Source organism: Canis aureus, chromosome 25 (genome assembly GCF_053574225.1).
Source record: "Canis aureus isolate CA01 chromosome 25, VMU_Caureus_v.1.0, whole genome shotgun sequence".
NCBI lineage: Eukaryota > Metazoa > Chordata > Mammalia > Carnivora > Canidae > Canis > Canis aureus.
In genome coordinates this window covers 5,273,926-5,296,815 of record NC_135635.1, presented here as the reverse complement: position 1 = coordinate 5,296,815, position 22,890 = coordinate 5,273,926, and the positions used below count along the sequence as shown (strand labels likewise).

At 56.3% G+C, this 22,890-nt stretch overlaps 2 protein-coding genes across 5 annotated transcripts in view; one reads left to right on the top strand and one right to left on the bottom strand.

Annotated features, from left to right (window-relative positions):
* Positions 1-317: 317 nt before the first annotated feature.
* On the bottom strand, positions 318-4,584 carry C1QL4 (complement C1q like 4). The gene is made up of 2 exons (XM_077870180.1): positions 3,272-4,584; positions 318-1,196 (listed from the first exon to the last, which is right to left on the bottom strand). The coding sequence occupies exons 1-2, from the start codon at positions 3,806-3,808 to the stop codon at positions 1,017-1,019; spliced, it is 717 nt and encodes a 238-aa protein (XP_077726306.1). The 5' UTR covers positions 3,809-4,584; the 3' UTR covers positions 318-1,016.
* A 9,815-nt stretch (positions 4,585-14,399) lies between these two features.
* The window catches only part of DNAJC22 (DnaJ heat shock protein family (Hsp40) member C22), a 90,836-nt gene continuing 82,345 nt past the window's right edge, over positions 14,400-22,890 (top strand). Inside the window, exons 1-4 of one of the 4 annotated variants that reach the window (XM_077870176.1) lie at positions 14,400-15,120; positions 15,407-15,525; positions 16,653-17,608; positions 18,841-18,975. In XM_077870176.1, coding sequence (XP_077726302.1) covers positions 16,769-17,608; positions 18,841-18,855 — 855 coding nt within the window. In that variant the 5' untranslated portion in view covers positions 14,400-15,120; positions 15,407-15,525; positions 16,653-16,768 and the 3' untranslated portion in view covers positions 18,856-18,975. Of the gene's footprint in view, positions 15,121-15,406; positions 15,526-16,652; positions 17,609-18,840; positions 21,168-22,890 lie in introns of those variants that run through there. The other 3 variants (XM_077870174.1, XM_077870173.1, XM_077870175.1) reach the window with 3 other exon arrangements.

The following is a 22,890-nucleotide window of genomic DNA, read 5'->3' as shown; positions in this document are numbered from 1 at the left end:
CTCCCCCGCATCACGCCTAAAGCAGAAGCACCAGACCCCTATCTCTGGAATCCTCCCTTGTTCATGTCATTCTGGCTGGCGTCTCCCTACAGTACAGGCCTCAAAGCTCTCCTGAAGCTGATACTCCTCCCTTTCCATATCAGAGTAGAAGCCCTGGGCTACTCCCCTCCTCTTCTCCCCCCAGAGACAGGCCTTGCCAGGAATAAGTAAACCTTTGCCTCTGGCAGAGAGACTGGTTAGGCGAGAGAGTCCTTGAGAGGAGTGAGGGAAAGGGTCAGCTGTTTCCTCCCACTCTGCACCCAGTTAAGAAGCACACACATTCTCCAACTTCACTTTATTGGAAGAGGCCACAGCAGCTGTAGCCCTAGGGCCTAGGCAGGATGGGGGTGAAATGGGGACTGTACAGAATGCGTTTCAAATGCTAGGAAAGAATTCACTGGTCCCTCCAGTTCACAGGAAGGCTGCTAGGCCAGAGCCTGGAGCCCGAAAACGGAGATGAAGGGAGGAGAGGATGGTAAGAGAAAGTCGTGGTGACAGAGGACCAGCGCCAGCCAGATGTTTCCTCTCCTCCCACCTAGATGGGCTCCTGTTTCTGCTCTCCACCTCCGAGCGCTTCCAACTGCACACGCGCACACGCACACGCACACACCACACGACCACCGCCAAATACTGCCTGGGCTTGCTTTCTGCTTGCAGCTCCGGGCAGTGGAGCTGTTCCCCAGCTCCCGGCGGTAGGGGGGCCCCGACCCCCGCCCCTCTCCGCCCGGCTGGCTCGCCCGGGCGCGCGCTCGGACGCGGGGGGTCCCTTCCCGGGCCGCTCTGCTCCCCCTCCCCCGGCCGCTCCGACTCCGGAGCGCGGGGAGTCCCCCCAGCAAGGCCGCCTCCGGGAGCGGGAGGGTCCGCCCCACCGCCAGGCTCTCGAAGGACGGGGTGGCGCCTTGGGTGGGGTCGGCTGAAGGCGGGTGAGAGGGGAGCGAGGGCGGGGGGCGACGGGGGCGCGGGGGGTGGGGCCCTGCTCAGTCCGGGTAGATGATGAAGCCGGAGAAGGTGCTGTACTTGTTGGTGTTGCCGCCGTGCACCTTCCCGCCGTCCAGCTTGATGAAGACTTCGTCGCCCACGTCCAGGTGCAGGATGACGCTGTTGCTGGCGTAGTCGTAGTTCTGGTCGGCGTCCTGAGCAATGGCGCTGGCCCGGACCTAGCGGGGAGAATCGGACGCGCCGCTCACGCCCTGGGCGGGCCTGGGGTGGCGGAGGCGGCGCCAGGGTAGCAGGCTGCAGGGGCTGGGAGGGCAGGAGGCAGCGGGTCCTGAGCCCAGGTCCTGCCCTTCACCAGCTGTGCGACTCGGCAAGCTCCGCGCCTTCTCCACAAGCTGGGAGGTAAGGGTCGAGCCGACCTCATGCGGTCGTCGGGACTGAATGAGTTACTATCTATGAAGTGTGTTAGAACAGCGCTTTGCACCTAAAAAACGCCATACAGCGTTTGCGTCCTCACTTGAACGTCCTCACTTGCGTCCTCACTTGAAATCATCCTAGCCTGTAGGATGATTTCTAAGATTTCTGAGCCCGCTCTGACCTCCTAAACTTTCATTCCCTTCCCTCAGTGATAGGGCACAGGTGTGTCTGTAGTAGGCAAGCAAGGGTGCGGGCCATGGGAAGGTGCAATGATGCATTCTCGCCTCTGGGTGCCCTTTCCCCTTCCAGCGCCCACCGGCGCCACGACATGGAGGTCGCCTTCCTCCCCAACAGGTAACCCCTTCTTCCCTCTGGCCTCTCTGCTGGTCTCCTCCGGCCTCCAGCCCCTTCCCCAGCCCCCCTCTTCCCGTCCCGCGGGGGCTGGTTATTAACTCATTAATTATTCATCATTATTCTAATCACTATTTACCGTCCCCAGGGCCGCAGCGCCCGCGCCGCGGAATACAGAGTGGGGAGCTGCGCCGCCCCCGCCCCCTCAGGAACCGGCACAGTCTAGATAGACACTCGCCCCCTCCTCCTGCTCAGATGCCCTGCATAGACCACACACACCTACTCAGTGCCACATGCACACGGACACTGCTCTATTCTCACCCCTTCGCACCCGGCACCCACAGACACACTCGCATCACGCACACACTCCCTTACACAAATACAGCTCTCCCATACAGACACACACACTCTCTTTCCTTGGGTTCCTGGGGGCGGCCCTACTGGGAGGAGACCCCAAGGCCGCGCCTGCTAGTCCTGGAGCAGGAGCGTGCAGCAGCCATAGCAGAGCCGGGGTTCGGACCTCCAGGACCAGCAGGCCTGATGTGCCACGGTCAACACCACCCCACCCTGCCAGGCATTCAGAGGTCACCACTTCGCCCCAATCTTACACCCTGCGGCTTGTGGGGCCCAAGTGCCTCCCCCAACTCCCAGCCCTGCGGCCTCTCGTTCCCCCTCTGCGTGTCCCAGTCCTCCAACTGAGTCCTTGGAGCTATTCCCCCAAGCCAAGGTGGCAGTGACTCCAACTCTGACCAGAAGCCAGAGGTTGCCAGGGAAGATGTGGGGCTTCTGGAACCTAGTCCAAAGCTTCCACTTTATCTGTCCTTTGCCTCTTTCCCCCTCCAAACCCCTTTCATCACGCTGCCTGTCTGGCCGGTGAACTGCCACACGATTTCCACCTCTGCCTCCCGACTCAGTATTAGCTAAGGGTAAGGCCAGCTCTGGTATTGGTCCCGGCCGCTGGGCGAGTGTTGTCTTTTTTACCTTTTACTCGAAAATCCAAGCTGAATGCCCCCACATGAGAACAGCGGTGGACTGCCCAGTGCCAGAGACCTGGGTTCCATTCTAATTCAAAGGAGCCAGACTCCAGGTAACTCGCCCATCATGATGCTGAGGAACCCAAAAGCCCGGAGGGCTGCCTCAGAAGTGAGGGTGGGCCAAGACAGGAGGAGAAAAGACGCTAACTGGCAGGGTGAGACAGCAAAGAAGTTTTGGTGCGGGGCTGCCTATAGTTGGATGTGAGGTTGGCAGCTGTAGAGGCGTTAAGCTCTGAGTCCCGAGTTCTGATTCTGACACCATTCCTAAGGCTCCGTGAGACCCTGGGCAGGTCATTTCCTTTCTCTGGTCCCAATTCCTCCTCCTCCAAATCGGCTAAATGAACCGATTTGTACGATCTTGGCAGCCCGGCCTTTCTGGACTCACTGACGCCGCTGGGGGAGGGATTCGAACGCAGCCCTCCAGTGTAACGAGTGCAGGGAGATCTGGAAGGCTACCGGGTCTGCGGGGCCGGGCGGGGGGAGGGGCACCTCACCTGTCCGTTCTTCATCAGGTCGGCCCACATGCTGGTGCCGTCACCGCCGCGCATGAGCACATGGTAAGCGAAGAAGTAGACACCCGGCATGGGGCAGGTGAACTTGCCGCTGGCCGCCTCGTAAGCGTTCCCGACATTGGTCACCACGTCGTCGAAGCGCAGCACCTCGTAACCCTCGTGCGGCCGCCGCAGACCCGCGTAGAAGGCGATGCGAGGCACGTAGCCGGCAGGGGGCGCCACCCCGCCGGGGCCTGGGCCGGGAGGACCCGGGGGACCCGGCCTGCCCGGCTCTCCCGGAGGCCCCCTGGGCCCGGGGGGGCCCGGGGGCCCTCGCAGACCTGCCTTGCCGCGCCGGCCCACCTCTCCCTTGGCGCCGGGAGGGAAGGGGGGCACGGAGGCGGGAGCGCCGTCGGGTCCGGGGCCTCGCGGCCCGTGGGGGTCGCACACCATGCGGCAGCGACCCAGCATCTCGTAGTGCGCCGGCCCGCGGGAGCTGTGCACCAGCAGCGGAATGGCCACCAGCAGCAGCAGCACCATGGCCACCCCGACGGCCGCGCCCGCCACCCGCTTGCGGCGGCTCAGCCGCGACGCGGCCAGGGCCAGCAGGTCCTCCTCACTCTTGGGCGCAATGGCGGCGGAGGCCCGGGGCTCTCCGCGGGCCCCGGAGGCGGTGGCCGGGCTCGGGCCTGGGTCGGGGCCCCCCCGACGGCTGCGCCCGGGCCCCCCCGCCCCTGCGGGCTCCCGCCTCGGCGGTGCCGTTCCCCAAACCTTCCGTCAAGGCGGAGGTTCCCCCGGTGAGTTGCGCCAGGGGGCTCCCGACGGCTCCAAGCCCGTGGTCCTCTATCACCCTCCTGTTCAGCCTAACGTGCCCGGGCGCCTGAGATCCGCGGCTTCTCGGACGGCGGGCTTCTTACGGATCTAGGATGCCTGCTCTCCGCGCAGCGGCGCTCTCCAGGATGCGGCGCTGGGTCCCCGGCTACCCGGACGGATCGCTCCCGGCCGGCCGGAGCGGGGGACTGCTCAGCGCTCTGGACGTCCCGGGCTCGGCGCTGCGGGTGGCGCCCACCGGACGCGACCTCCTCGGAGGTTTGCGCTCCGGCTCTCGGCGAGCACTGACGCACCTTTCCACCCCGGCCGCGGCCCCAGCCCCTGCTGGAGCCCCGGCCCCGCGTCTCTCTCCAGCGAGCGCGCTCCCTCTCTGCGTCCCTCACCTTCCTCCCCTCCCTCCCGGGGCGGCAGTGCGGGTGGTGTGAGCCGCGGCGCGGCGGGAGCCTCTATAAGCGGCCCGGGGCGGAGCGACCCCTGGCGCCCAGAGTGGGAAGCGCGGGGGCGGGGCAGGCGGAGGCCCCCACCCGCGTCCCCCCCGCCCCCCCAGCTTCTCGCTTCCTGCCTGTTCCCAGCCGATTCTGCAGGGATTCATTGCCCCTACCCTACCCTTACTTTCACCCCACCCTGAGTTTGGTGTTCCCAGAGCCCGGAGGAAGCCGGATATAGATATGGGATTAAAAGGGGTCGAGATGTACACACAGAAAGGAGACAGAGGTGGATTCCAGAGCTAAAAAGCGCCCCCCTCACCAAAAGAAAAGCCCACAAACAAACAAGAAGGCCGATAAAAGATAGAAATTCACCACCGCACGCCCCTCAGTGCCGTGACCCAATAACAAACGGTAAAGGCTTCAACGAGTACATGTTGGCCTGAACTGGAAAAGGCAAATTTCCAGCCACCCCCAACCTCGACCCCCGATGTTGGGGGGCGCAGAGCAGCGGAGAGAGTGAGGGAACGAGAGGGAAATCAGATCAGCCTGGGGGAGTGAGCAGGAAACCGACAGGAAAGCAAAGAAATCAAAGAGACAGAAAACCAGGTAGAGACGCAGAGACAGAGACAAAGCTTCGAGAAGAGACTGACAGGCCCAGAGGGGGAGAGGGAGAGACAGAGACAGAGAGAGAGAGACAGGAGCCGAGACAGGTTGACAGATCGAGAGAGAAATGTAAATGGCGCGCTGCAGAGAGACACCCAGGTCCGTGTTCGGACTCCAATGTGACATATCAACTGTGGGGAAGATGCGGGGGCGGGGCGGTTCTGCCAACGGAGTGGTAGGCTCTGGGTCTGTGCATTGTGACAGAGTGCTGGCAAGTGTGGACGAGGCCGTGGGGCCCTGGCCCCGTGTGTTTCTGGGTGAGTGGGATTGTGGACTGTGTGTTGTCTTTGTGCGTGTATGTGTGTGAGGGCTGTTTGAAGGGAGGTGTTTGTATTTTGCTTCCTCTTAGTTCCTAAATGTGGGGCCCCACGGATACCATCTCTCCTATCTTAGGACTGAAGAGTAGAGAATCTACTGGGACGGGGCGGGGCGGGGCGGGGCGGGGCGGGGGGGGCGGACTCAGAAAGCAACTGGAGTCTCTCTCTTGCCCTGCCCTGCCCAGGCCCACACCACCCCTGCCAGAGTCCCAGACCTTGTCCCACCCCAGCATCTCTCCCTCTTTCCCTTTCTCAAAAAATCTGTGGTCAGAAGGAAATGCAAAGAAGTTGGACCCCCCCCCCCCATAATAAATGTTTGAGGGAGGGATTTGAAGTCGGTTATGCAAATCTACACAACGAAAATGCAGATTAAATGCTGGGCACCCTCCTGTGAGAGGTGACTGTTTCTGTCATTCCCAGCAACCAAGAGGGGACACAAGCTTTGATGGATCCCTCTCTGTGAGGGGTCAGGGTCCAGGAAAAAAGCCTAGTGCCTGCATCCTTCCTTCAGGTCTGTCTGGCACCTCTGGAGGAAATTTCTTGCTCACAAGGGACCCCAGGACCAGAGGTTTGGAAAGGGGGGTTTTGCCGGGACTGGCAAAAGTGGGGATGTTTGGAGACCCTGGGAGTGGTCAGCTGCAAAGGACCTCTTATTGACTAGGATAAGTCAGAAATGTAGTATATAGGAATAAGTTGTGCAAAATGGAGGGTACAGGGCACACCAGGGCATGATTATTGCGTGGAAGGTGATTCCCTTCATCTTGTTTTCTGTACCCTTTTCGTGCTCCTCCCAGCCCATAATAGTGCAGGAAGAAATAGGTTGCTGAAGCTGGGCCGATTTGGAGGGAGGCCCCTACATGCTTGAAAGGGTTGGGAGAGAAAGGATTGGCAGTCAGTGGGGGAGGGACCTCCTCCTCCAACCATAAATACAAATTTTATTCAAGGTCTTTGTCGCCATTTGTCTTCCTGGGGGGGGGGGGGTGGCTGAGGGCCATGTCGGCCCCGTGCATGTCTAATTCCTGAACGGCTCCCCCAGGCTGGATGATGGATGGATCAGAGAGGAGAGAGCAGGCCAGGTCTCACGCTGGCCTACCCTGACCGGTCCTCAAACCCCAAAGTCCCCAGGTCCTGCCACCCCTCTCCTGCCTCCTCCCCCCACCCGTGCCCTCCCTCCGCTGGCCAGAGGCCCTCACTTCTCAGCCCCACTCCCCGCCCCACTCCTACTCACCGAGGCCCTCTTTCTGAGCCCCTCACCTCAGCCCCTTTCAGGTCCCAGCCCTCTTCTCTCAGGAGCGTCCCTTCTCCCGTCCCCAGCCCAGGCTGTGAGCTGCGGTGACCAGCAGGGCTGCAGGCGGCAGCGGGTCTGTGTGGTGGGGGGGCCGCGGGGGGGAGCAGGCTTGGCTCACAGGGAGCTGAGGGGCCAGCTCCATGAATTTATTCATGTTCTGTTGCTCTTTCCCCACGCTCTGGAATGAAGCTGCCAGCTCACCAGGTCCTTATTGCTTCCCCTGCAGCTGTCACATTCGGCCAACGGAGGACCTGGGTAGGGTCAAGGCCAGCCAGTGCTCCTGGGGCCAGAAGCCAAGAGTCTGGGCTCAAGAGGAAATGCTGAGGGCCAGGCTGGGGTCTGGGACGACGTATCCAGAGCTCCCCAGGCAGCCAAACTGGGAGGTCCCAGGGAGGTGAAGAGGTTAGGAACGGGGAAGTAGGCAGAGAAGAGTGTGCTGCAGGGCAGGGCAAGGGCAGTCGAGGTGGGGACGAGTCTGGTGGGTGAAGGGGAGGGGAAAGGAGGCCTTTAAAATGTCCCCTACACTCCCCTCTTTCAAAGCACAGCCCAGGGGTGCCTGGCTGGGTCAGTCTGAGGAGCATGTGACTCCTGATCTTGGGGTTGTGGGTTCAAGGCCCACTTGGGCATAGACCTTACTTAAAAATAAATAAAATAAAAGCACAGCCCAGTCTGAATCCTACCTTAACCTCCACCCTTGACTCTGCACTAACTGTGACCCTAATCCCAAATTATACACTTGGCTCTTCTCCAATCCTAAAATGAATCCTAACTCCATAACCTGAGCCCAAATGGAACACATCTCTTGTCTGTCTTGTCCTGGAGCCCAGGGGTCTCCCAAGAATTTCCCCCAGAGTTTATAGCCAGGTGTGTGTCAGAGTTCTGAGGACCAGACTTTGGATTAGCATGTGATTAGCATATTATTTGCATGTGATATGTGCCTTCTACTCTGAGGAAGTTTTTGTGTTAAAATTTTATGAAGTCTAGTGGAAAGGTCCTGGCTCCTTGAAGGTTTTCTCTTTTGTTCCTTCTCCCACACTCCTCCTCACTGATCCAGACCCCCTCAAGGGAAGAAGAGGAGTGAGGAGATGAGCAAGAGAGGGCTCATGGGAGGAAAGATCCTAGCCAAATGACCTGTCCCTGTCACTAGCAGGGGAACCTCCACAAGCTCCAGTTTCTTCACTTATAAGAGGAGAGGAACCCACTGGCTGATGTCACATTAAGATCTAAGAAAGCACTTTTGTTTTCTTGCACTCTCACCTTCCTCACTTTTCAGGGTAATTCCTAGTGTGGTCCCCACCCCCTCTCACACACTGGGGCTTCCAACTCCCACATGTAAGAGCCTTCAGAACTGGAAGCAACCTGGGTTGCCTGGTACCAGACCCCTGGTATGAAGAGAAAGGAACTTTGCCCGCCTGAGAAGACAGGGGATAACATGGAAAGGGAAATCATAAAATTGAGTGCTTGCTGTATTTTAGGGCTTTTTACGTATGTTCTTTTTTTTTTCTTTTCTTTTTTATTTATTTATTCAGCACACACACACACAGAAGCAGAGGCAGAGGCAGAAGCAGGCTCCATGCAGGGAGCCTGACGTGGGACTCGATGATGGGTCTCTGGGATCATACCCCGGGGGCCGAAGGTGGCGCTAAACCACTAGGCCATCGGGGCTGCCCTTTTTATGTAAGTTCTTACTGCATCCTCACAGAACCCCTGAGAGGTGAATATATGGTCTCCATTTTACAGATGAGGAAACAGCTCAGAAAGGAGACATGGATTATCCCCTGTCACCCTGTAAGCGGCAGCCCTGGAACTAGAGTTCTGATCTCAGTGCCCTGGAGAAGAGAAATGTGGCAGAGGCAGTGGAAGGGTGAGAGAAGCAGGGCAGGAGTGGGGAGCAAGATGTGGACGGGTCTCAGGGGACACCTGTGTGCATCAGGCCACCAGGGCTGGGCCCTGGCTGGGGGTCCCTCATCCCGCACCCCAGCGCCGGGAGCCTGACACACAACAGGTGCTCGATTGTTGGCCAGCGGTGGGAGGAAGTTAGCTGCAGAGAGGAGCTGTTCAGAAGGAAGAGGAGTGGGCAGAGAATAGGGCTGGAGAAGGAGACCAAATGAATCCGAGGAAAATTGTTTTCAAGAGGCAAAAGAGAGGACAGCTAGCCGGGGCTGGGCTGCCCGGGAGGGGGGCGCTCAGGGCGGCTCTCCTTCTCCCACCACGGGTGGGAAAGCAGTCTGGGCCCAAGATCCCGCTCGCGCTTTGGCCCATTGCGCCGAGGATCCGCGGGCTTTAGCGGCGGGGCGAGAGGCCAATGTGCCACCGGGCCTAGGGCTGCCAGTCCTGGCACCGCAGCTGGGTGCAGCCTGGGGCTCAGAGGGCCCCGCCAGCCCCCACTGGGCCTCCTGGATCCCACGGGGAGGAGGCAGAGATGGTTTTCAAGGTGTCTGTCAGGCAAGATAGTGCTGCTGACTTCCTTCCGCAGCCCTTGACCCCTGGCCAGGTGCGTCTCCCCGCCCTAGCCTCCCTCTCCACCTCCTTTTGCTCCCCCGTCGCCCCCACCATGCGCCAGCTCCAGCCTCCAGTTAATGAAATGTGGCGCGCGGCCGCACAGACAGCTGTCAGACCCCTCATTTCTCGCCGGGATATTGGATCCGCGCTGGGAGACCGACAGGTGAGCGGAGGAGGGGCTGTGCGGGGGGCCGAGCGAGGGGCGCCAGCTGGCGAGAGCCCGGAGCCCAGGAGGCAGCGCCAAGCCCAAAGCCTCGAGGGCAAGGCTAAGCGGGGGTCGGCCCTAGAATGCTCTTTGTGCCCGCGGTTCTTGCCACTTCTCCAACAGGCGGGAGACTTAACGAGCCCCATATCCACCGCGGCCGGACCCGGGCCGACCCGGGACGCCTGGTCCTGCACCCCAGGCGGGCCTGGCTCCCGCGTGCGCCGCGCGCGGCGGCTCTGAGTCGGCGGCCTCAGCCCGGCGCTGCCTCCCACCTCCTTCCACCCCTTCCTTCTTGCTCCCCCTCCTTTCCGCGCTCCCTCCCCGGCGGCCGCGGCCTTTATTAGGGATTCCGCGGCTGTCGGTCCCGCCATCCATCCTGTCCGCCGGCAATTAGGCGGCCAGACAAAGAGCAGCTTCGGATGGATGAGGGTCCCGGCGGATCGGAAATGTGAAGGGTCAGCGCTGCCGCCCGCGGCGCACCCCGCTCCCCCCTCCGCATAATCACCGGCCGCCCGTCACTCAGCCGGCCGCCCGGGGAGCTCCGGGGCCGGGGCTGGGGAGAGGGCGGGGGTGGGACCACAGCCTAGGCGCCTAGGGCGAGGCGAGGGCGGACCTGCAAGAGGGGCGCCTCCTGCGGGAGAATCGAGGGCTGCGGGGAGGCCGGAGGCACCTGCAGGAGAGGGGGGGGCAGGATATGGCCCCGGGCGTGACCTGAAGGCGGACCGGGGACCGCAGCCTTGGGGGGCTTCCAGTGCGGAAGCAGGGCTCTAGCTGCAGAAGAGATGAGGGTGGTGGCCCAGGCGCCCCCTGCTGGGAGACTGGGGAACGAAGCCCTAAGGGTCTCCGGTCTGTACAAGGGAAACTGCGCCCGAGGCAGAGCTTTCCTAGGGAAACTGAGGGTCTGTGGCCTGGTGCGCCTCCTATCGGAACAGAACGATACTGCGCTCCTATTCCCCGATCCCTTAAATGCAATCCAACATCCACATCAAATCCAGAAAAGCTCCAAGGCTGGGCGAACCCGCACGCAGTCGAGTGGAAGTTCAAGGAGTCCGGGTTTTACTGCGGATTCTTTGGCGCTAGCTCCCGGCTGACAAATCAACATCTCAATCTGACAATTAGTGGTCGAGGTGGGGGGAGAGGGGCTCTCGCCGCCTGGGCCGCTTAGCCCTCCCCGCGGGGCGGCGGAGAGGTGGGCGGTGGCTGGCAGTGATGAACGACTCCGGGGGGGCCCGGGGCCCGGAGCGCGCATTCATTACTCGACTGACAGGCGGATGGCGGGCCGGGCGAGCAGCGAGTGGACGTGCCCGGAAAGAGGCCAGTGACAGGAGAGAGAGTAAGGGAAGCGTTTAATAGCCCCACCGACCGGTCAGCTCCCAATTCTCTGCCTCGACCCTGGTACTTGACTTCTTTGAGCTCGGCCTCCTAACCATTGGAGCTGGCTTTGGTTGTAGAATTGGAGGAGCGGGGGCGGGATCCTAAGCCCTTTCCCTGGGTTAGGTGATTAAAGGTCTAACGTCAAGAAAGTCTGTAGGGAGGCCTTGGGACTGGGCGCTTCAGCCTGACCGGGGAGGAATTGTGCCTATCTGTGCGCGCAGAGGTGGTGTGTAGGACAGGGATTGATGAGTGTGACTCACATGTGGAAGTCAGTGACAGTGTGGGTCACTGTTAGGAGTGTGTCAACCTGATTTTGTCAGTGGTTGTGTGTGTTGTGTGTGTGTGAGGATCAGCCGCAGCCTCTTCTTTCCTGTCTGTGCTGCCCCCCCACAACACTACTTGCTGTCAGCTCTCTCTCCAGTTCTGTAAGAAATGGCAGTGTGCACAGTGACAGCTGAGGTATGCTGCTGGGGGTGGGGGGGTAGATGTTAACTGTGAGGATGCTGGTCTGGACAAGTGCTCCTTTCCATCATCTCCACCCCCAAACATCAGCTCTTCTCCAACCTTCCTGAGAGTAGTGGATGCTTTCTCCAAAGCCTGGAGACCCAGTTGCTGAGCCTTGGGGAAGGAAGTGGTTACTAGAGTTTTCCATAGTCCACACCCCTACACATACACAGTCTTCATTGCATGCGGGATGTGATCTCCAACACATCTTAGTTCCCCAGACTGGTGGTGGTCAGAGAGGAGGAAGAGGTGGATCTCAGGCAGGGGTCAGACCATCAGACCTCCAAGAGAGCCCACCTCTTTGGGGCCTGGGCTAGTGGCCCCTGGAACCCTTTACCTTTTGGACCACAGGTCCTGTTACTAGTTGATACCTTGGGACAATAATGCTAATTATAGTCTGATTCCTCTCTCTTATAACTCCCATTCTTCACTTGGCTTTGTCCTCCCCCACTCTCAAACCCATCAAAAGATTAAGCTTTGTTTCCTTCCCAATCCTGAATCTCCTGGGTCTATAGGGCAGTTGGGGGTGCTTCTGGATCTCTGGTTCCCTGTTTTGTTCAATGTGTCTTTCAGCCACCTTCCCTTTGCCTTGGTCTTCCTCATAGCTAGGGTATCTCTTGGAACCTCTATATCTTTGTCTCTCTCTGTACCTCTCCTTGTGTCCGTGTTTAGGGATCTCCTCCAAATTTGTCTCCCTACATTTTGGGGGTATGTCTTCGTTCTGCTGGGCTTCTCCCTTTGGGAATGCACCAGTGCAACGGTGAGGCCCATGGGAATGGGCGAGGGAGCAAAGCTGCCTTCCTGCCCCCATCTAGAGGCGACTGCAACCCAAGGATGGACACGACCGGGTCGCTTCTCATTCAGTGCACAAGCACTTGGTCGATGCCCCGCTGTCCGCCCCCACCCCTGCAGCCGCCCTCCGCCAGGCGCCCCCCCCACCCCCGGCCCCTCCGCCCGCCTGGAAAAGGCAAATTTGACATTTTTAAATCCCGAGCCTTAGAGGGATCGATGCGGCCCGGGGGCCCCGCCCGGGGTCGATATTCCTGATTGGGAAGCGGCCGCCGCGCGGAGCCCGCGTGTAAATCACCCGGACTGGGGGAGGGGGCACCGCAGGCGACCGCGTCCCAGGCGCGCGGAGCCAGGCGGGGTCCGGGCCGGCGACCCCAGGGCGGTGGAAGGAGGAGACCCACAGGCCTCAGAGGCGGGGAGACAGCCCGCCCGGGGGTCCTCCCCCTCCCCCTCCCCGGCCCAGCTCTGCCAACTCCGCGGGCCGGCTCCGGTCTCGCTTCAGCGGCCGCCACCCTTCGTTGCCCCTGGAGCCGCCGGGGAGGCCGGTGTCGGAGCCAGCCATGCGGCGGCTCCTCTCAGGCCGCTCCCGCGGGGCCTGGGCTTCGGCGGCGGCTGTCACGAAGCCGACAGGCCGGGCGGGCCGGCAGGGGCGGGTGGCGGGGGAGAGGCGCGGGGGGAGGAGGGCTGGCGGCGCCCGCTCTCGGTGGGCGCGCAACAGATGTTTGCGCAATTGAGGGACGAGGTGGCTGGGGCAGCCGAGCGGGGCCGGAGGGCGCGGGCGGGGCACAGCGGTGGCCCAGACCCTCCAGCGGGAGTGGGTGGGGTGGGGTGGGGTGGGTGGCAGTGCGGGCCTCGAGCGGGAGTGGGTGGGGTGGGGTGGGGTGGGTGGCAGTGCGGGCCTCGAGCGGGAGTGGGTGGGGTGGCAGTGCGGCCCTCCAGCGGGAGTCCGGGGCGCTCCGGGGCGCTCTGGGGACGGCTGAGCCGGGAGCGGCCCCCTCCCGCTGGGACCAGGGCATCAAGAACAAAAGAGAAGGAGTGAGCAGCGAAGTTTGGGCCCTTCGCGGCCCCTGCCCTGCCCCGCCATCCTCCCAGTTCTCTGTCGGGGAAACCGAGGCCTTCGAGGCTGAGAAGGGCGGGAAGGCGAAGAGCCGTGGGCCCCGAGGCTGCGCCCCGCGCAGAGTTCCCGGAAGGTCTCTGGGTTCACCTGCCCGCCGCCCGCCGCCCGCCGCCCGCCGCCCGCCTGTGCGTAGACACACTCCGCCGCGTCCCCGCCGCAGTCCAGACCCTCCCCTCCCGCTTCGGCTTGTCAGATCCCCCCACTCCCCACCCCGCGCCAGTTTATAGAACAACAATTTGGGGAAAACAATCCGGGCCGAGTGACGGCCCCGTAATTGTGACAAAGTGAGTGCGGGCGGCTGGAGAGAGCGCGGGGCGGGAGCGCGGAGGGCGAGGCGGAGGCCGGGGCGCCTCCCGCCCGCCCCGCCGCCCCCTCGTTCTCATTCCGGTCACCTCCCATCCCTCTCCTTGACTCTTCTCCGGCTCTTCCCCTCCCGGCCCCTCGCGCCTCCCTTCGCTTCTTCCTCCATCGCTCTTCCCTTTCCTCTCCGTACCGGCTCCTCTCCCGCCCCCAGCGCCTCGACAGCCCCTCCCGCGGGGCGCTTTTTCTCCCCTCACTTCTCCCGTGTCCTCCGCCCTCCACTCGTTTCTCCATCTTTTCCGCGCACTCCTGTCGCCCTTGGGCCCCTGGCTCCCGGCGCACCCTCCGCTTCCCTCCCCGCCCGGCCCTCGCTTGCGGGATCGAGCCCAGAGCCCGCGCCCCCGACCGCCGTCTCGGCGAGGCCCGCGCTGCCCGGCCTGCCAGGTCCCTCGGGGCTCGAGCTGGCCGCCCGGGGCCGGGGCCGGGCCGGGGCCGGGGCCGGGGTGGGCGGGCGGCCTGCCCCTTCCCTCCCGGTTCCGCCGCGGCCTCCCCCACCCCCGCTTTCCAGCGCCGGGAGCGAGTTTGTTTGTCCAGCGGCGGCCGCCGCAGCCCGAGCTGTTTGCCGAGCTTAGCGCGCCGCCTCGCAGCGCGGGCCCAATTAAGTCTCATTCATTATTCAGCGCCCAGCGGCCCGCGCCCCCCAGCCCGCGGCTCCCGCGTGGCTCTGGGGCCCCTCCCAGCTCTGGCCCCTCTGCGGGCCCTCAGGCGCCCTGGGCGAGCCGCGCTCCCTCCCCGGGCGGGGATCAAGGGTGCGGGGCCGGCCGTGCGGAGGACCCGAAGCACCACTCCGTCCGCTGCGGGGAGGAGAGCGGGGCGAGGGCCCCCGGGCCCACCGCAACCCCGAGTCAGGGCTGGGGGACCTTGGAGCTCCCAGGCTTTCCTCTAAGAGGAGGAAACAGGCCCAAGGAGCGGCGTGACTTGGCCAAGGTCGCGCCGCAGAGCCAGGATTGGAGCCCAGGGCACTGAAGGGAAGGCTCTCGCATCCCAGCTCCTTCCCAGCATCGAGGTGGGAGGAGGCCGACGACTCTGGGCTGCGGCCTCCCTGCCTCTCTGCTCTCCCGAGGGCGCGCCCCTCACCCCGTGTCCCATTTTGCTGCTGTTTCTGCCTGGAGCCCGTAGACCTCAGGATACAGCGGACTCGGGCTCCTGCTACATCTGGAGGCCCCCTCAGGCCTCAGGCTCAGGTCTAGATGTAATCTTCCCGATTGGCAGGCCCGGAGGCGGGCTAAGGAGGCAAACTCGGGGGCTGGGGGTCCCCTCTGAGGCCTCCCCGTGAGTGAAGTCAGCCTTAGAGGAATTGGGAAGTGGAGCCATCCAAGGCAGCCTGGAAAGACAACGGAGTAGGAAGAGAGCGCACCCTGAGCTGAGGGACAAGTCACCCTTTCGTTTGTAGGATTGGAAAAGGGCGATCAAAGGCCTCTTTCTGCGTTATAGCGAACCGCTCGGGGCTGCTTTGCCCCGGCAGCTGGACAAGGTGAGTCGGGGGACCCGCCCGGCCCCGCCCGGCCTTGAGCGGCAGCGCCACCTGGTGGCGGCGGTGCCGCGGTGCAGAGGCGCCTGCCCCCGTGAGCTAGGGGCGGGGGGGGGGGGGGGGGGGGAGGCTGGATTCGCCCTGGAAGCCTTAAACCGAATTGGCCCCAAAGGGCGGGCGAGAGGATCCCGAGGCTGAAAGGAGATCCCGAGGAGGCCGAGGCGCGGGGGTGGGGGTGGGGGTGCTTAGGGAGGAGCCTGACCCTGACGGCCCCACTTCCGTGACACAGCAAACACAGAAAGACAAAGTCCATTGGGATGGAAGTGGGAGCCGAGTGAGAAGGGCCATTTTGCCTCTGTAGTCGAAGGAAATGCCTGGTGTGACGGGGTCTCGGAGCCGGGTACCCAGGTATGGCTGCGCACCCTGGGACTAGCTGGTGGACTGGCTGGTGGTCTCGAGGCCCACTCTACGTAGGGGGGAGATAGGGGCAGGCACACTTGGCATCTGGTGTTCATCCGGCCTCTTTGGAGAGACTCCAAGGCCGCCTTTGCTGGGTGCCAGGGGACGAGGTCAATAGGTTGGTTTTCCAGAGCTGTTTAAGTAGAGGGACCTCAAGACCTCTTCCAAGTTTGACTGATGGGAAGATTTTGTGGCTTGGAGAGATGGAAAGTCTGGAGAGGGGCTGAAACCTTGCCCATGTGTCTGAGGGCAGCCCATAGCGGGAGGTGAGGAATGCTGGGGAGGGACAGGAGATTTTTTTTTTTTTTTTAAGATTTTATTTACTCATGAGAGACAGAGAGAGAGAGAGAGAGAGAGAGAAAGAGAGAAGAGAGAAAGAGGAACAGACACCGGCAGAGGGAGAAGCAGGCTCCACGCCGGGAGCCCGACATGGGACTCGATCCCGGGTCTCAAAGATCATGCCCTGGACCAAAGGCGGTGCTAAACTGCTGAGCCACCTGGGCTGCCCGGGACAGGGGACTTTCAAAATGTGTAGGAACTTTAGAAGAGCATTCTATTCACTCCTGTCCACTTCACTCCCCCATAAGGCATTCCAGGAGTTGGTGATCTGAAAAGCTGCTGCTTTTCTGTGCCTGTGCTGGGTTGTAAATCAAATGAAAGCATTTAAAAACATTTTTCTCGGGGATCCCTGGTGGCTCAGTGGTTTGGTGCCTGCCTTCGGCCCAGGGCGTGACCCTGGAGTCCTGGGATCATGTCCCAGGTCAGGCTCCCTGCATGGAGCCTGCTTCTCCCTCTGCCTGTGTCTCTGCCTCTCTCTCTCTGTCTCTCATGAATGAATAAATAAAATCTTAAAAAAAAAAATAAAAAAACAAACAAACAAAATAAAAACATTTTTCTCCCCTACATTTGGAGTTGCTATGCATGTAAAAAACAGGAACGAGATGCCAGACCAAAGAGAGAATCCACATTGCAGGAACAGTCAGGAAGATCTGCACTTGATTATCATTGGAAGGAGAAATGGTTTACTGGGTTGGGACCTGGATGTAGTCTTACTAATTGCTTTTTTTCTCTCTTAGGGTCTAAGGATGACTCTGACCATGACAGCCATGATTCTCGCAGAGGATCCCAGATTTCTGCATTCTGGGCAATGTCAAGTGCCTTTGAACTTGACCTGACACCCTTTCCCTAGAGGATGGCCAAGGGGCTCTTGGTGACCTATGCCCTCTGGGCTGTAGGGGGCCCTGCTGGGCTCCACCACCTGTACCTGGGGCGGGACAGTCATGCACTGCTCTGGATGCTTACCCTGGGGGGTGGTGGGGTGGGCTGGCTCTGGGAGTTCTGGAAGCTCCCAAGTTTTGTGGCTCAGGCCAACAGAACCCAGGGGCAGAGACAGAGCTCAGGAGGCAGGACACCCCCTCCAAGTCTTATTCGCTTTGTTGCCCAGATGATAGTGGGCATCTATTTTGGCCTGGTGGCTCTCATTAGCCTTTCTTTCATGGCCAACTTCTATATTGTGGGCCTCCCACTGGCAGTTGGCTTAGGGGTCTTGCTGGTGGCTGCTGTTGGCAACCAGACCTCAGACTTTAAGAATACTCTAGGGGCAGCATTTCTTACTTCTCCTATCTTCTATGGCCGCCCCATCGCCATCCTGCCCATTAGCTTGGCTGCCAGCATTACAGCCCAGAAGCATCGCCGCTATAAAGCTTCAGTTGGGTCGGAATCGCTCAGTGTTCGACTCTATCGCCTGGGCCTGGCTTACCTTGCTTTCACAGGCCCTCTAGCCTACAGCGTCTTTTGCAACACAGCTGCCACCCTCAGCTATGTGGCAGAAACCCTTGGCTCCTTCCTGAGTTGGTTCAGCTTCTTCCCCCTTGTTGGCCGCCTCACGGAGTCCGTCCTCCTTCTGCCTTACCGGATCTGGAGGCTGCTGGTGGGGGATCCTGGGTTCAGCAGCAGCTACTTCCAGGAGTGGGAGAAGCTCTATGAGTTTGTTAGCAGTTTTCAGGATGAGAAGCGTCAGCTGGCCTACCAGGTAAGGCTTCGTTCCCTCTCATTCTTGTCCAGGACAGCTCTGGGAGTCAAGCTAAGCCTCATTGGAGAGAATGCCCTTATGGGGAACTACCATTTTCACGGCTGGTGGGTCAGGCCCTAGAAGGGTGTCCTGGTTTCTTTGAGCTTCTGTGTGCAAAGGGTGAAGGCACAAAGGCTCCAATAATGAGTGGGAAAAGGATACATTGTTTAATTTTTTTAAATAAATTTTTTCTTTATTTATTTATGATAGTCACACACAGAGAGAGAGAGAGGCAGAGACATAGGCAGAGGGAGAAGCAGGCTCCATGCACCGGGAGCCCGACGTGGGACTCAATCCCAGGTCTCCAGGATCGCGCCCTGGGCCAAAGGCAGGCGCCAAACCACTGCGCCACCCAGGGATCCCCCATTGTTTAATTTTTATTGAGATATATAAAGCATATAGGTTTTATGTATACATGTATGTAACCACCACTCAAATCAAAGTATAGAATATATCCAGCACAAAGAAGGTTGCCTTGTATCGCTTGGAGTGACTCTATTCTGACTTCTGTTACCATAGATTAGTTTTTCCCGATCTTGAACCTCATATAAATGGAATCATTCCATATGTATCTTTTATGTCTGACTTCTTTATTTTTAAAATTAATTTATTTTATTTTTTAAAGTAGGCTCCATCCCTAACATGGGGCTTGAACTCACAACCCTGACATCAGGAATCACATGCTGCTTTCACATGCCCCATGTCTGGCTTCTTTCATTCAACATTGTGCTTGTGAGATTTATTCATACTGTTTCATGCACTATGAATAGAAACTGTTAAAACTATAAATTGTTTCCATTGTTGTATATTCATCCCATTGTATGAATATACTACACCTTATCTATCCACTCTGCTGTTAATGGACATTTGGGTTAGTTCCAATCTGGGACCATTCTGAATAAAGTTGCTGTGAACATTCTCATACATGTCTTTGGTGGATACATATGCTTATTTCTCTTGCAAGGAAGAGATCTTGTCAGGGATGTGAAATCCCAGGTTAGAAAATGGGCAGCTGTGATTCAAGGCTAGATGGAGAGCTAGCCCGTGTTTCAGAAGGCTGGAATTCTAATCTGAGGCTCTGGGCCTCTCTCTAGGCAAGTAGAAGCCAACTCCAGAGATAGAACAGTCTGATTTAGCAAGGAAGTGGGGAGAAGCCCAGGTGCTCTGAAACTTATGGAATTCTAACTTGTCAGATTCTGTTTCCCTAAGGTTTTGAATCTCTCTGAGGGGGCAACGGATGAAGAAATACATGGACGATACCGAGAGCTTGTGAAGATCTGGCACCCTGACCACAACCGGCACCGGACTGAGGAGGCTCAGAGGCATTTCCTGGAGATTCAGGCTGCCTATGAAGTCCTGAGTCAGCCCAGAAAGCTCAGGGGATCCTGAAGGTGAGAAGAAATTTCCCTTTGGGGATGGACTCTTCCTGGCAGAGCCAGGCAGCTTGTCCCAGCTCAGCTTTGTCCATGTGGGTCATCCCAATAGCGTTAAAGAAACTGCTTGCAGTGGGGATGAGAAAAACTTAAAGGAGTAAGAAAGCTATTGTGGTAGAAGAGTGTGTTTATGTTGTGAATTTCTGAATTCTCATTATTGTATTCCTGACAGTTTCTTCTTAATATCAGATAGTGGGATGAAAGGCATATTATAAAACTAATAAAATATCTTTTGGAGAATATACTACCGTGCCCCACCCTGGTACATTGATGAGTTTTGTTTTCTTTCTTTCTTTCTTTCTTTCTTTCTTTCTTTCTTTCTTTCTCTTTCTTTCTTCTTTTATGCAAAGCATTGAGTTAGGAGATTGAAGGGAAAATATGAAGGTTCTAGTATATCATAAGTTGTACTGTAGCAGTAGGGATTTGATCTATCCTGTAGATTACCAATGGGTAAGAGGGGTCAAATTTTAAAATTTCAGAAAAATATCTTAATTCCATTTATAGGAGAGCTTTACTAGAAGCTATGCTTTTCCCAAGAAGGAACAAGCTGCTGTGTGTGTGTGGGGTTGTACCCCCATCACAAATTCTTCTGCTTGATAAAGTCTTGTAGACTCAGATTTCTTTGAGAGTCCTCAGATTTTATATGGGTGGTTGGACTGGCTGAATTCTCAGGTGTCCCCAAAACTTTTTTTTTTTTAAAGATTGTATTGATTTATTCATGAGAGACACACAGAGAGAGGCAGAGACATAGGCAGAGGGAGAAGCAGGCTCCATGTAGGAAGCCCGATGTAGGACTCGATCCTGGAACTCCGGGATCACGCCCTGAGCTGAAGGCAGACGCTCAACCACTGAGCCACCCAGGTGTCCCCAGGTATTCCCAAAACTTGGGGTATGACTCTGGACTACATACTTTGCTGCCTAGGAGCTTTCCATCTGGTGGGGGATATAACATACACAGGTATCAAAGCTTGCCTCCTTCAGTGTTTTGAACCAAGTGTCAAGAAGTATAAATAGAATGCACTGGAACATTAGAGAAAGGATAGATGAAATTATTTTATAGGGACTTATGGAAAAATTCATGATTTTATATCTCATGTGCCTTTATGGGGACTTTAGGGAAACCCTAGGGAACTAGCAGCTTGAGCATCTCAACAGGGTCTTATTTCATTCCTATGTAACCAGCCAAGTGTGGAAGAAACAGTCTAGGATCTACAGGAGCATGATGTTAAAATTATATACCTTTACTCCAGCTTTCTTGCTCTTTTGTGTTTGTGTACATCCTTAAAGCTTTTTTATTTTCCTGGAAATTAACTCTGAGGATGTATATATTTTTTTAAAAAGTAGAATTATTTTGGCTAACATTCCTTGCAGATTAAAATGAAGTATGTTCAGACCAATTGAGAAGAATTAAATTTGTAGATTTTTTTCTTTGTATTCATATATTAAAAAAAATTAGGGATCCCTGGGTGGCACAGCGGTTTGGCGCCTGCCTTTGGCCCAGGGCGCGATCCTGGAGACCCGGGATCGAATCCCACGTCGGGCTCTCGGTGCATGGAGCCTGCTTCTCCCTCTGCCAGTGTCTCTGCCTCTCTCTCTCTCTCTCTCTGTGACTATCATAAATAAATTAAAAAAAAAAGATTTAAAAAAATAAAATAAATAAATAAAACCTTTAAAAAAAAATTAAAAAATTTTTGCCAATGGATTTATAAGATCAAGTTAACTTTTATACCTTTTTAAAGTTCCTCAAATTGATATATACTTCTTCTGAAAAACACTAATAATTTGTCAGATTATCACATGGAATTTTAATGAGGCACTTTCTAGGCTATTGATTGCTAACTTATTATCATGATATGTAGTACTATTTCTGCAAAATGTAAATATATTAAAAATAGTCTATTAGGAAAAAGAGACAAAAGAATGATTAAGGGTTTTACTTGATTTGGAAAATTATTTTACTGTTCTCAAATTTTGTTATTAGCTTTTGTTACAAAAATATGACTCTATTTTAATTTATTCAAATAGGAGCTATCGAGCAGTTTTTGTTGTTTCAACATGACCAACTACAATAAATCTCTTTAAATGTGTGTATTGGTGCTTTTTGGTTTTTTGAGGCTAGGTTCCAATAAGTGATAATGTAGGGTCAAACAGAATGTATATTTTATTTTATTTTTATTTTTAAAGATTTTATTTATTCATTTGAGAGAGAGAGAGAGAGAGCACAGGAACAGAGGGAGGGGCAGAGGGAGAAGCAGACTCCCCGATGAGTGCAGAGCCCAACCTGAGGCTTGATCCCAGGACCCTGAGTTCATGACCTGGGCTGATCAGACGCTTAACCGACTAAGCTACCCAGGCACCCCAAGAATGTATAGTTTAAATTTTCATTGATACTGTATCAAGTTACTTCTAGAAAAGATTATAGCAATTTACGCTTCCACCAGCAGTGTAAGAAACTGGCCCTTGTAACTGGAATGGACTGTTATCACTCTTAAATTTTTGCCAAGATGATAGGTGAGGAATAGTATTTCATGACTTTAATTGCCTTTCCCTGATTCATTGTAACGTTCTCTTTTCAAAATTTTCTCAGGTACTTGCATTCCTTCTTCAGTGAATGCCTTAACATATTATCTCTCTCTTTTTTTAAAAAAATTATGTTCCTACTTGTCTTTATGAAATCTATTTTTTTTGAAATCTATTTTTTAAAGACTTTATTTATTCATGAGACACACACACGCACACACACAGAAAGAGAGAGAGAGAGAGAGAGGCAGAGACACAGGCAGAGAGAGAAGCAGGTTCCATGCAGGGAAGCCTGACATGGGACTCCATCCCAGGTCTCCAGGATCAGGCCCTGGGCTGAAGGGGGCGTTAAACTGCTGAGCCACCTGGGCTGGTCTGAAATCTATTTTGTTGGTATTCTTGCTTGTTAGGAATCTTAACCCTTGTCATAGGTGTTATAGATATTTTCCCCCAATCTATGATTTGTCTTCTGACTTTAAGCATAGGTTTTAGAATCAGAAGGATTAGTATTAAGATGAATCTAGTTTCATGATTTTCTAGCCGCTTGTGTTCCTGGGTTCTTTAGTCTCTGCGAGCCTTAGTTTCCCCTTAAAATTAAGATAATAGGGATCCCTGGGTGGCTCAGCAGTTTAGCATCTGCCTTTGGCCTAGGGCCTGATCCTGGAGTCCCGGGATCAGGTCCCACGTCGGGCTCCCTGCATGGAGCCTGCTTCTCCCTCTGCCTGTGTCTCTGTCTCTCTCTCTCTCTCTGTGTCTCTCATGAATAAATAAATAAATAAAATATTTTTTTAAAAATTAAGATAATAGTACGTATTATTTTTGTAATTAAGTAGACTCCATGCCCAGTGTGGCGCTTGAACTCATGACCCTGAAATTAAGAGTTGCATGCTCTACCCACTGAGCTAGACTGGAGCTCCCTATAGTACATGCTTTTTTTTCTTCCAAGATTTTATTTAAATTCAAGTTAAACAGTAGTATATAATTTTAAAGGATTGCTGGGATAAAGAAGCTGCGATATGTAGAGTGAGGAAATACAACTTTAATAGAACCCTTTCCCCTTTCCAGCCCATGTAAGGAAAGAGAATTTGAGTGTCTAAGGAGCTAACTGGTATGGAATGAAGATTCTACTTATAAGGCTAAATTTTCTTAGAGTGTTAGTGTATTTTCTATTTTTAAAAAATTTTCCTCTTGATTTTCTGCATATCATTGTAATGCTTACAGATAACCATTAGAAAGAAGTAAATAGGAATGGTGGATTGTGTTGTGGTGGTAGGGTTGCCAGTGGTCCCT

Excerpts from the sequence above, each read along its gene's own strand:
- C1QL4 (XM_077870180.1), bottom strand. The coding sequence starts at position 3,808 with ATGGTGCTGCTGCTGCTGGTGGCCATTCCGCTGCTGGTGCACAGCTCC. Across the intron at positions 1,197-3,271 it reads ACCTGATGAAGAACGGACAG|GTCCGGGCCAGCGCCATTGC; the intron begins GTGAGGTGCCCC and ends TCTCCCCGCTAG.